Source organism: Oryzias latipes, chromosome 4, assembly GCF_053564925.1.
Source record: "Oryzias latipes strain Hd-rR chromosome 4, Olatipes_Hd-rR_3.1".
NCBI lineage: Eukaryota > Metazoa > Chordata > Actinopteri > Beloniformes > Adrianichthyidae > Oryzias > Oryzias latipes.
The window spans coordinates 6315800-6327923 of NC_136240.1; the positions used below are offsets into that span (position 1 = coordinate 6315800).

A 12124-nucleotide genomic window follows, 5' to 3' on the forward strand; every position below is an offset into this window, starting at 1 on the left:
TAAAGTGCCTAGGATAGCACAAGGGGTTACATGTGTAGTAAATAATATTTCTTGTTTGATGGAGCCTGGATAGTCTGAGACATCAGGAGATTTGAACATAAATGACAATGCCTGTTTCAAGAGTTCCTAGAAGGTTCTGGAGATGAAGAAGATGCTCAAACCCAAGGTTTTACAGTCTTTCATTGGTCTTAATAGCTGTAGAAATGTCTATCAGATAGACTCTATCTGATAAGAGACAGGAAGCGGTCAGTATTTATCAAAAAGAAAGAAGCATGTAGAAAACAGAAGCGGAAAAGAACTTAAATAAGAACTTCTTTTGATATCAAATAATTAAGAAAAAGTTTTAAAGACTCAATCTGATGAAAATGTGATTTTTTAAAATGTTTTTAAGTAGTTCTTGTAGTTTTTTTTCTCATGATGGAGGGCACGTGTAAAGAAAATTTAGATTCAAATTGCATTTCTGAGTATTTCTTTAATTAAGTTGTTGTGAATCAGGAGCAGACGGAAGAATGCGGTTGGAATGAGATCCTACTTGTGATGTAGAAGCTACAATCGGCAGATCACCAGCTCCCTGCTCCGCTCAGTCTGATGCATTCACTTGCAGACAAATAGATCCATGAATGTTTTGTTTTCCTCGTCTGAACTGAGATCTGGGTCTAAACTGTTTGGCTGGATAGCTCCAAAATTGCTCACCATTTTTGTTGCACCGCAAATCTTAGGTTGGGGTTTTGAGGGGCTGTAAGCTAGCGCAAGAGAGTGTAAACAGATGGATGATGGGAAGTCAGGGCGGGCTTACTGGGCCCCAACAGTCCTGCCCACAACTCGGAGGTGAATTTCTAATGAACTCTACTGAACTGTCCTAGAAAACGACACAGGTTTTTAGATTTTGGCTAAAATGAGCACAATTATAAATAAAAGACCACTGGGAACGCTTTGAAAGTAGATTTTTCAAAACGTTTTTTCAAATCCAATCTTCTCTTTCAAAGAAGATTGGATTTGACAATTTATGCATTTCTTTTAATTTGATCATGTTTTTTAGAAAGTGAGGCAAAACACAAGATACAAACCCAAGACAGGGTTTAGTGAGACAGCTGGTTTTTGACATCTGTGTGCGAGTCAGAATAAATAGTCCTAAACCGAACCTCATGTTTACTTTATCCCACATGGGATTGTTTTTTTAAAAGTCAAATCCATAGTTTTTCACTTCATACTGAGGAGGGTCAAGAAAATGTTAGCTTAACCATTCTGGTTGCTGTGAAGGAAGACATTTCCGCCTGAACTGCAAATGTCAGCCTGCTGGAGGCGCTACAGGAAAGGTCGGGATCAGCAAAGTCATTAGGGTTCATCCTTGGGGGGGGCATTTGCACAAAACAGAGTTCCAGTGCTTATCAAACTATTTGGTGGGTTACACAAACAAAAGGTGGCAAAAAGGAAATGAAACACTGCTTTCCTTGGAGTCAGAACAATTGGTCATTTCAGCACCAGAGCAGGAAGCAGGACTGGTGTAGGAACTGGATGATGAATTGGTTTTATTATGGTTTGGGGATTTTTCAGCCCTCTCCTTCATGGTGCTCAAATCTGCCCTCAGATGGCTTATTATGAAGTCCACAGAGGAAGGAAACGTCTCCACCAAGATGACCATCTCTGTTTGTCGTGTTCTGTGACAGTCACTCCTCTCTAAAAAAGGCACCCTATGTGAAAAATAGCTGCTGGATCTTGGGAATATATGTGTAGTCTGCACCAGAAAAGTGGCATTTTTCATTGATTTATTTTTCTAAGATATAGCAAAGGAGACGCACAGCTGCTTCTGGACTTTCAGTCCTGGATAGAATGAAGACCATCCTCGTTCCCTCGCTGCTGGGTGAGTTCCTCAGACACCTACAAGAGACAAATTTGATGACTTGGCATCCAAGTCTCTTAAAAATGCCTTCAGCTGTCAAAGCGGAGCTGATGTCAGCCCAAAGCTGGGCTCCTTTGCTAAAGTCGATGCAGATAACTGTAGAATGGTTTGCAGGCTCGTAAATTTAACAGCTGCAGCTGGGACTGTCAGTCTGTGCTAAATTAAAATGATGTGCAGCGTCCAGAACGGAAACTGGGCTAATAGAAATGATTGGGATGAGGCCGCCAAATTGTTGTGTTGGCTATTTTGTCTGTGACAGTCTTGACTTATGTGTACATGAACCAAAGCAGCACTAAGTTTCATTGCCGGGTAGTGTGGTTGTCTAGCAGCTAGAAAATGTGCATTCCTTGCTCTCCCATGGGGTGGGTAACAGTCTAAACAGCCTCATTAAAGAATGGGAAACTCAGCTATCTGATACTAAAGGCAGTTTGGATGTTGGAGCCACATTTCTCCTGAAAATGTCAGCGTTTCAAGTCTAAATCAAAGGGTTGTGTGGTACGTCACTGAGGGCAAGCTGTGTGTTTCTGTGTTTCAGGTGTGGCTGCATTTATTCTTCACGCTTTTGCTCTTGAAGGTAAATTAAACAGAAAAACACCTGCCCCCTATACACACACCGCAATTACACAAGTGACAAAGGCATGATTAAAATCCGAAACGTTCATTTTATTGTAAGTTGTCCTCAGTTGTCTTTTTTTTTTGTTAGACTCTTAAACTAAAATTCAGACTCAGATTATTTGTTTGTCATTTGTGCATAGCTAAATGACAAGTCACCAGCCAGAACAGAACAGCATCTAGACATCAGAGTAATAGAAGGAGCACATACCGGGTTAAAACTCAACAGTAAGGCAGGTGCAATTTAAAAATGAACAAGAAATACAATAAGTGCAACTAAACAAGAGGTTTGATGCAATATAAACTGTTGTGCAAAACGGGATTTGTGTGGTGTGTGCAAGGTGTGAGATAAGAAAAACAGGGGAAGACGTTGGTGAACAGGTATTTTTAGAAGCCGAGGTCTTTGAAGGAGTTGAGGAGTCTGATGGCAGAAACTTTCATGCAGCCTCGCTGTTCTGCATGGCAGGCTGCGGTATGAGTTGGGCTGGTGGATATATATTACTGGATTGGCCTTTGCATATTTGCTGTTATACACAGTGATATGCGCGTGCAGGTGCCTTTGCTATGCACTAAGTCACGTCAACAAAAACCCTGCTGTTCCAGTTTACGACAGGCAGGAATCAGCCACAAAAATCCAGCTAGCTCCTTCATTTCCTAACTGATTTTCACGAAACATAGCTCAAATTAAAGCTTGGAAATCCTGGTATATTTAGATATTTACTATCTCCAAAGACTAATCTGTGAATACTGCAAGACTTTATATGTGTTTTATTATAAACCACATAACACACTTTGGTAAATGTTGCTCTCTTTAGTCCTAATCAAACAAAACAAATAAATGAACAATTTGCCATTAATTAGTGTAACCAACTAACTAACTAACTGCTGTTTTGTAGGTTTTAAACAGGTGTGTAAATTATCAGCAAGGTAGTTTTGCTTAGTTATTAGAAATTAGTAGCTTGGCTGTAAATTGTCTAATCTTCAGCTACAAAGGCTTTTGTGAAAGTTGTAGTTCAGGTTGTCCCTGCACTACATCCCAAACACGTCTTCAAAACAGCAAGTATGTCAAATTTGGAGGTAATAAAAATTTAATTTTTTACTTTATTTGATATGATTTGAAATGGTTTATTTAAAAAAAAATCAAAGCAAGAATAACGCACGAAACAATACAATCAGCATTTATACATTGATACAGATACAGTTTGATACAGATGTATCAAATTTAGGATGATTAGTTATTAAATCAAAGATTGCTTGAAAGGGAGTGGAAGGAAGCAAACTTATATAATCCCACCTCTGTTCTACCGTAACCATTTTATTACATGTTTTATCATCATCCGGTTCCTACATTTTTATGAGATGCCCATGCCTTACCAACAGTTTCAGGTCATTAAGAATCCTTAAGTATCAATGAATCACATGACAACGATGAATTACCTAATAATTCTGTAAAATAGACATAACTCTATTTTGGATATCAACATAGCACATCAGTTATCTAAAATATGTTTAGGTTAATTTCATTAGAAAAATCATCACTATGATTAAAAATAACACTATATCAGAAGAAATAAACATAACAGTGTTTCAGAAATCTTCATAGCATTTACAGATCAAGTATCAAAAGTGAAAAATATGTGCGAATTATTTTTCATTAGAAAAATCATGAATCAGTTTTTGGGGTAAGTGAAGTGATTGGAGATCAATAACTTTAATCATCTTCAAAAATTGATAAGTAATTTTAATGTTATGATTATAGGGTATTTGCTGTGAAATAAAAAAAGGGTCCATACATACATAAATAAAACATTAAAACACAAATTGTTAATATGCATGGATGACTCAAACTTTAACATTCACATCACGCTTCTCAGCCTGATTTCTCTCTGTCAAAATGTGATCACTAACCTCTGAGAGGTGATTCCTCTCCATCTGATTATTTTGTTGTCATTTTTGCAGTTGATGGCCAAACATTGCGTCCCCTTTTGTGATTCTTTGCATACCTGTGTGGACCTCCTCATTACTTCACTTGGCAAGACTCAATGCATCACAATGGCGCACGTTTGTAACGTCATATATCGCGTGACGGCCAATCCAGTGGTATATATGTATGTATGGTGGAGCCCCTGGTGATCTGTGTTGCCCTCATCAGTCAGTGTTGTTTTTCCGGGTCCCAGATGGTTGGCAGTGTGACCCCAATGATTTTTCTCCGCCGACCTCAACACTCTCTCCAGTGCTTTTCTGTCAGTAGCTCTGCTGCTCTCATGCCACAGAGAGATTCTAAATTCAACAGAGGTTCTCCTAAAACCTATTTTCTCACATTTAAAACCTGACAGATTTGCTAAAACAACTTTTTCTTAAGGAATGAGTTCTGACAGAATGTATATATGATTGGCGGTGTAATGATTAATCAATTTAAATGAATTGTATTGATTTATATTTTTGCAGTCCAATCAATCTGTCTGAGGCAAGTTGTCAATCAAATCAACCTTTACCATTATAAAATTGTTTCAAAATGAAATAAATCAATTATAATCAATAATAGAAAATACCATCTGAATTGAGACACAGTGAGTTTATTTTAAAATAACGTAAAAACGACCAAGTGCATCACAGCAGACAACACACACGTGATGTCAGCAAAAACTGATCCGTCCATCATTCCAGTCCAATGAGTGGAGACTCTTTGAATTGATCAAAGTCATGTGACCATCTAGTGTTCTAGAATGTTCTAAGAATGTTCCCTTTGGAGTCTTTGGATGTGGAAAAACAACAGTGGGCTGAACTTTAGGAAACTAAAATGTGAATGGATTTGACATTCACTCTTACTGAGCCCGTGACCTGACATGGGTAAGATATTGAATATCTCGTTCCCACAAATTAAGATCTCGTTCCCATGCAATAATTAAGTTGTGCGAACGAAATAATCATTCACGTCATTCAAGGCATTCATAAACACTGATGTGAGCAATATTTGGATTTACAGCAGATACCTTCACATTACTGTCTGTGTGTCTCATGACATTACACAGAGTACATGGATGATGTTTAGAGATCAAATTAATTTACTTTAAAAAGCACAAAAGCATTGGGAATCAGGTTTCCATGTCTGGATTCATTTACACACGCACTCCATTCTGCTGCAAAAGCCGCTTTCTGCCGGTACTTTCGTGTCTCTGTGACCCACATTCGTTCAAGACGGGAAACATAAAAACAAGAATGATCGATTTATTATTGTCTCGGAGCTCTTTTGCTTGTCATGCCGAAAAGTCAGGCAGCTGGCTGGACAGCCAGACGGACAGCCAGCTGATATTGGAGTTTAGGGTTAATTAGGAATAGTAATATTCAGGACTTATCTTTTATTAACATACTCGTTAGCAGTCACTCTACATCCGAAGGCTAGTCGGCTACATGCTACGTAGCCTATTATTTATCCTGTTGCATTTGAATGCACCACAGTTACAGGGCCACAGTGATTGGTCGAGATGCGTAATGGGATGTGTGATGCATGATGGGATATGTAGCATGTAGCCTTCTAGCCTTTGGATGTTAAATGACTGCTAACGAGTTTGATGCTTTTGTGCTTTTTAATAAATAAATTTGATCTCTAAACATCATCCATGTCCTCCGTTTAATGTAATGAGACACAGACAGAAATGTGAAGGTATCTGCTTTAAATCCAAATGTTGCTCACATCCGTGTTTGTGAATGACTTATGACGTGAATAATTATTTCGTTCGCACAAATTAATTAATGCGTGGGAACAAGATATTAATTTGTGGGAACAAGATATTTATCATTTTACCCATGTCAGGTCACGGGCTCCATACTTCTTGTTTAACAACGCCACACAAAAATGGCATGGGTCTGAATTCAAATGGGAACAACTAAACAAATCTAAGTGAGAGAATCGTGAAGAAAAGCTCAAACCAACTGAACCCAAACTGACCCACCAACAGGAAATAGGGAGATTTTATACTGGCTGATCACAACACAATAGGGGAGAGAACTACAAATATGAAACATTAAAAATCCAAATATTAACTGAAGAAGTAAATTACTAGTAATTTAAAGCTTTAACAAACAAAACTAAACTTACACTTCAAAACATGTTTGACATATTCCAACAATGCAACCAATGGTTCAATTAAAGAATAAACCATGTCTTCCCCCTCCATCGTCTCCAAATAGAAATGTTCAGGAAGTCGTCCGGCTCCTCCCTTTGCTCCAGCGTCAGGCCTCAGAGAGAACTCAAAAGGATAGAAGTACTCAAAACTATAAGAACAAAATTAACTAAGTGTGTACAAGTCAGTAAGTTAATTTTGTTATTTAATGTGTAAAGTAAAAAAAAATGTGTTCAAGTATTAATGATTTATTCAGCAACAAATCTGAAGAAATATAAATAATATAATATAAATAATGGGCTCCTGCCCTCAAAACCGGATCAGCAAATTATGATATGAATCGGATCGTCTTTACAAGGAATCAATCATTGCAACCCAGTTGTCATGCGTTTTTTCCCAGTAACTTGTGCGGTTGACTTCCTAGACAGAGGAGGATGTCCTGAAGGGGACGCCGTAATGACGCATGTCTGCCTTTGCAGATCTTTCTGTACCCATCGTGTCTGTGTGGCCTCCGGGACCAGAAATCTTCGTCGGCGAGAGTGTATTTCTTTACTGCAGAATGGCATCCAACCTCTCCTTTGCATGGACCTACCTCTGGTACAGGCACACATCCCACGCTGCCTCCACACCAAACCACAGGCACTCGCTCTATGGAGACAGCTATTCCATCACGGCAGTAACAAAGGAGGATGCAGGCAGTTATTGGTGCAAAGCAGAACAGCAAGAGAGCAACCTCACCTCTAAGGCTCAGGTTGTGCTCAGAGTGTCAGGTAAGAAGCTGCAACGCCTCCAGATGAAAGTGCATAGAAATGCTTTAAACTCCAAACGTGTAACCGCCTTTGGAAGTATCTTCAAACTGCAGAGACACACGCAGAACCATCTTTATTTTAGTGCAGATTAAAAGCTTGTTTTTTTTTAACCAGGAGCAAACAGCCAACATAAAATTGTGCCGACTCTTTTTTCTCTTTCAACAGAAGAGGCCCCTCCCTCACTAACGTTGACACCCAACACCAGGCAAATCTTCAAAGGGGATAATTTTTCAGTGCAGTGCCCCACGTCTCCCAAGGGGTGGGAGCTGAAGCAGCTTTCTCCTGTCCATCCGAACATCACGACAGTGGATCAAAGAACACCATGTCCACCACCAGGGGGCGCTGTTTGCCCAGAAACATCCAGTAACTGGTCTTTTGAAGCCACCAGTGAAAGCAGTGGATTGTTCTGGTGTGAGGGTGTTGGAGGCCGCAGCAATTCGGTTAACATCACAGTAAACTGTGAGTCTAAACTGATTACCACATACTGTGTTTGTATTTTAACATAAAACAGATAAAATCATGACATCTGATTATTTGCTTGACAGATGGCAACATGCTTCTGAGGACTCCGGCCTTGCCCGTACACCTGGGGGATGAAGTGGTTTTGTTCTGTCAGTACAGGACAGAAAGGCAAAAACAAGCAACATTTTTTAGGGACGGAATGGATATCGGGACTTTTAATTTTTTCAGCTCAGATGGAGCTGTAACTCTGACCATTGGGGGGGTTAAAATAACAGATGAAGGCTCCTACAAGTGCTCGAGTCCAGACAGGAAGATGGAGAGTCCAGAGAGCTGGCTGTCTGTGTCACCTGACCGAGGTCAGTACAGTGACTTTTAGCTCATCTGGAATGATGAGATTCAGTTTTAGAACAGCATTTACAGAGATTTGTCATGTTATTCTCACCATCAGGCAGCTGGAAGTGGTTTGCCGTGTCGTCTACCATAGTGCTTCTGTGTCTCATTCCGCTCATAGTTTGGATAATTCACAGCAGGAGGTGAGATACAGGATATCCTCTGTACCAGTGACGTGTGGTGGGGTTCACGGCTGGTAAGGCACTGACATCATCAGTCAGATTTACAAACAAATGAACCCTACACAGTAGCTTTCTCACCATTTGATTGGCAGCAGTTAAAATGTGTTGTTTAAAATTTCAATTCAACATTTTTAATCCGTTTACAAGATGTACCGTAAAAAAAATCACCAAAATTGTTACTACTGACTTACTTGCAAAGGAAGTCCATGCGGCGCTAAATCCTCCATTTGAAAATGTATGCTAAACAATATTAAAGAATAACTGGATGGCTACACTTAACTGCTACCACTAATTCTATTATCATTTAGTGTCCCATTCTCTGAGGTCACCAGCGCCCTCTGCCTTGAAAAAAGGGGTACTGCGGGCCTCGCCTGCTGTGTTTCTAATGCGCATTTTCAGCTGATAAAAAAGACTAAATGAGACCGCTGGGGCTTAATCTGCCACTTTCTCGTGTATTTGAACAGGAAATTCATAAATTCACTTATTTTTTTTCACCAAAGAAATGTTGAAAACCCGCACAGAAAAAGTAATAACTGAAAGGAAATGTCTAAAAATGAACATTTTATTTTTATTTTTCATTTAAAAGGGCTATATCATGCTATTCTTAAGCCTTTTATAGTAAACACTATCCATGCAGCTGATAATGGCTCAGGAGGTTGTGCAGGTTGTCCAATATCAAAGGGTCGGCAGTTCGATCCCCGCTCCCCCCAGTCAACTGTCGTTGTGTCCTTGGGCAATAAACATCACCCTCCCTGCTGCCAGTGTGGTTCCACTGGTGTGTGAATGTGTAGGAATGTCCCGCTGATGGTCAGAGGGACGTAGGCGTGAACTGGCAGCCACGCCTCTGTCATCACCTACTATACGTGAGGAGTGAATGAAGAATGGACACATTGGAAGCGCTTTGAGCGTCTGGAAAAGCACAGATAAATCTAATCCATTATTATTATTGATGAACACGTTTTTTTAAATTAAATACTAGTTATTTTCTTGAGTTCTTTTCCAACCCGGAAGTACGACGACTCAATCCCTTTGGCACCGCCTTTCTCTCCTTCTTCTTCTTTTTAGAAGAATACTCAGAAATGTGTGAACAGCTCAAATGTTTATGGTGGGGCATGGACATTATAATACACTTAAAATTGATTTTGCATGATAGGGGCCCTTTAAAAAAGTATATTCATTTCATTTTATTTTATTTATGTATTTTTAAGCTATAGTTTGCCTCCCCTGACTGCACGTCACTGCTTTATACAGTCTGACAGTAATGGTAATCTGATAGTAATCTGGGTTGACTCCTAAATAATCCGACCGTGTGATATTTTACTGATAATTATGTGTTTATTTGAAGCCAGCAGATGGTTTGCTCGCGGAGCTGCTGGCCACTTACTAAAGGCGATGTCCCATCAGTGCCTCTGCCTGAGACCAAGCAGGATGTGACAGAAGTACAGTGGGACCTGTCCTGGATGGAGATGACCAGTCTGATGGACAAGCAGATGTATCCTGGCACTTAAAGGACCTGGCTTGTTCATGCTGACAGTTAAAAACAGTCAGACCGATTTGTCAGACTGTTTTATCCTCCACGTGGAAGCAGGCAGCCAAAGGGCCAAGTATTTTTGACTCTAGAAATTTAAAACAAAAGATTTCTTTTTTGCTGTTCTGATCTCTCTGTCCTGTGTTCAGGTCTGTGATGAGGCCAGTTTAAGAGATGGGTCAGACCTCTGTTCTGTGGACTGTGCTGCATTAAAGTGGTGTGATCGCTGAACAGTCCTGAAACTCTTTAACAACCGAAAATGAAAATGTTTTTGTTTCTTTCTATTGCTTTGAATGAGTAATGAACTCTATTCATTAAAAACAAACTTCTCTGAATGTGCTAAACCATTCAATCAAGCAGGCAGCCAAAGGTTCTGGAGGCAGACCCGTAAGAGTGCTGTGGGTCTTTAAATTGTCCGTGCCCATGGACGGTCATAGAGAGGAGCTGCTGGTTTGTCTTGGAAGTTCACTTGAGGCTCACACCCCCGCCAAGGACATAAATGGAATGAGCCATCGTTGTGTGCAAGGCCGGCCCCAGCCAATTTGGTGCCCTAGGCAAGATTTTCAGTTGTGCACCCTTGCATTACTGTAGTTACTCTGCTAGTGTTTCACAGGAAACGTAATAACTTTGTCTCTGCAAATTTTTTACATTTAAGCAAGGCAATTGCACATCAAAAGAATTAAATGATCAAATACAAAATATGAGTATCCATCTTCTTCCGTTCCGGCAGCCGATCCTATCCCTTACACTCGTGGGCGAAGGCAGGGGACATCCTGCACTGGTCACCAGCCTGTTGCACGGCCACAATCACACACCCATTCACACCTAGGGGGAATTTAGAGTAACCAATGAACCTATGAAGCATGTTTTTGGATGGTGGGAGGAAGCTGAAGTCCCTGGAGAAAGCACACACATGCACGGGGGGAACATGCAAACTGTTTCAGGTCCCCCAGTCGGGACTTGTTCCGGGGGCCTTCATGCTGTGAGGCAAGAGCGCTAGCCACTGGGCCACCGTGTTCCATGGGCTAAAATATGAACAATTGAAGATATACAATTACATACAATATAAATAGCTTAAAGAATATAAGAAAACACGTAAATGAGGGACATTAACACAAACATAGGATTATGTTTTTTTCATTTAAAAGAGGATTTTACAAAGACAAGGTGGTGTTTTGCTGCTGCCTTAACTTGAATTTCTTAAACCACACATCCTCAATCTGACTAAACATTCCACAGATTTACTCTTCTGGTTTTTCTTGCATCAGAGTCATTTACAAGATCTTCACATGACAACTGTTTTGCGACCACATGGTTTACACTTATCATGGCAAGTCCAGTTAGAAGTTATTGCATCTTCGTAAATTTCAAGTGTTTGAATCAATTCTCCCTGTAACAGGAAGGATGGCAGAGATTCTTAATCCTTGTGCTATCTTAAATGACCCCACCCTTACATTGACGTGTTCTCCCTACCATGACAAAGGTGGATAAAGGTGGAAAGATTTCATGTAATCCATGGACACCAGTGAAGATCACAGATCATTGAAGAAAAAAGGTTCAGAGCACTGTCTAGTGGGTCTAGATGACCCAATTCCCAATGTTAAAGTGCCTAGGATAGCACAAGGGTTGCAAGCAGGTGCTGTAGCAGTCACCGTATCCGTTAGAGGAGTGTTTTTCAACCTTTTTTGAGCCACGGCACACTTTAACCCTGACAAAAATTCCGCGGCACACCAGCATCCCAAAAAAAAAAAAAAAAGCAGAAATCCATGGTCTGCACTGATCGACAGCCCCCCCCCCCCCCCCCCCCCCCCCGCAATCTCATGTGGATTTTTGTGACAATTGTGGCAGAAAAAGCAGGAAGTTGCGGCTGTTTTTTTTCTAAGAGATGAACCACCAGCTAAAGACGAGCTTTAGCTGGTATTTTTGTTAGAACTGAGCAACTCTATCAGCAGAATTAAGAACAAGGAAGTGAAGACTTTAACCACTTCTGATTGGTCAGACTGATGACATGTGATTAAGCCTTCAAGAATGATTGGCGGAGACAGTTAAAGGGGCGGGACTTTTCCTTACACAGTAATAGCTGCAGCTAAATCGCGGTACCTGCATTCTTATCAAAA

The 12124-nt window shown here is 40.3% G+C and overlaps 1 protein-coding gene across 1 annotated transcript; it reads left to right on the forward strand.

The window, feature by feature from the left end:
• Positions 1-1420: 1420 nt before the first annotated feature.
• Positions 1421-11408, forward strand: LOC110014813 (peroxidasin homolog). The gene is made up of 7 exons (XM_020701873.3): positions 1421-1861; positions 2436-2474; positions 7116-7406; positions 7611-7904; positions 7991-8263; positions 8356-8440; positions 9825-11408. Exons 1-7 carry the CDS (start codon positions 1831-1833, stop codon positions 9985-9987), a joined length of 1176 nt encoding a protein of 391 aa, XP_020557532.1. The 5' UTR covers positions 1421-1830; the 3' UTR covers positions 9988-11408.
• The last annotated feature ends 716 nt before the right edge of the window (positions 11409-12124 follow it).

What these genes read in the sequence shown, in the direction of transcription:
- LOC110014813 (XM_020701873.3), top strand. Translation starts at nt 1,831, where the DNA reads ATGAAGACCATCCTCGTTCCCTCGCTGCTGG. An exon ending in TCACGCTTTTGCTCTTGAAG is followed by an intron (nt 2,475 to 7,115) that starts GTAAATTAAACA and finishes CTGCCTTTGCAG; the next exon opens with ATCTTTCTGTACCCATCGTG. An exon ending in GTCTGTGTCACCTGACCGAG is followed by an intron (nt 8,264 to 8,355) that starts GTCAGTACAGTG and finishes TCTCACCATCAG; the next exon opens with GCAGCTGGAAGTGGTTTGCC.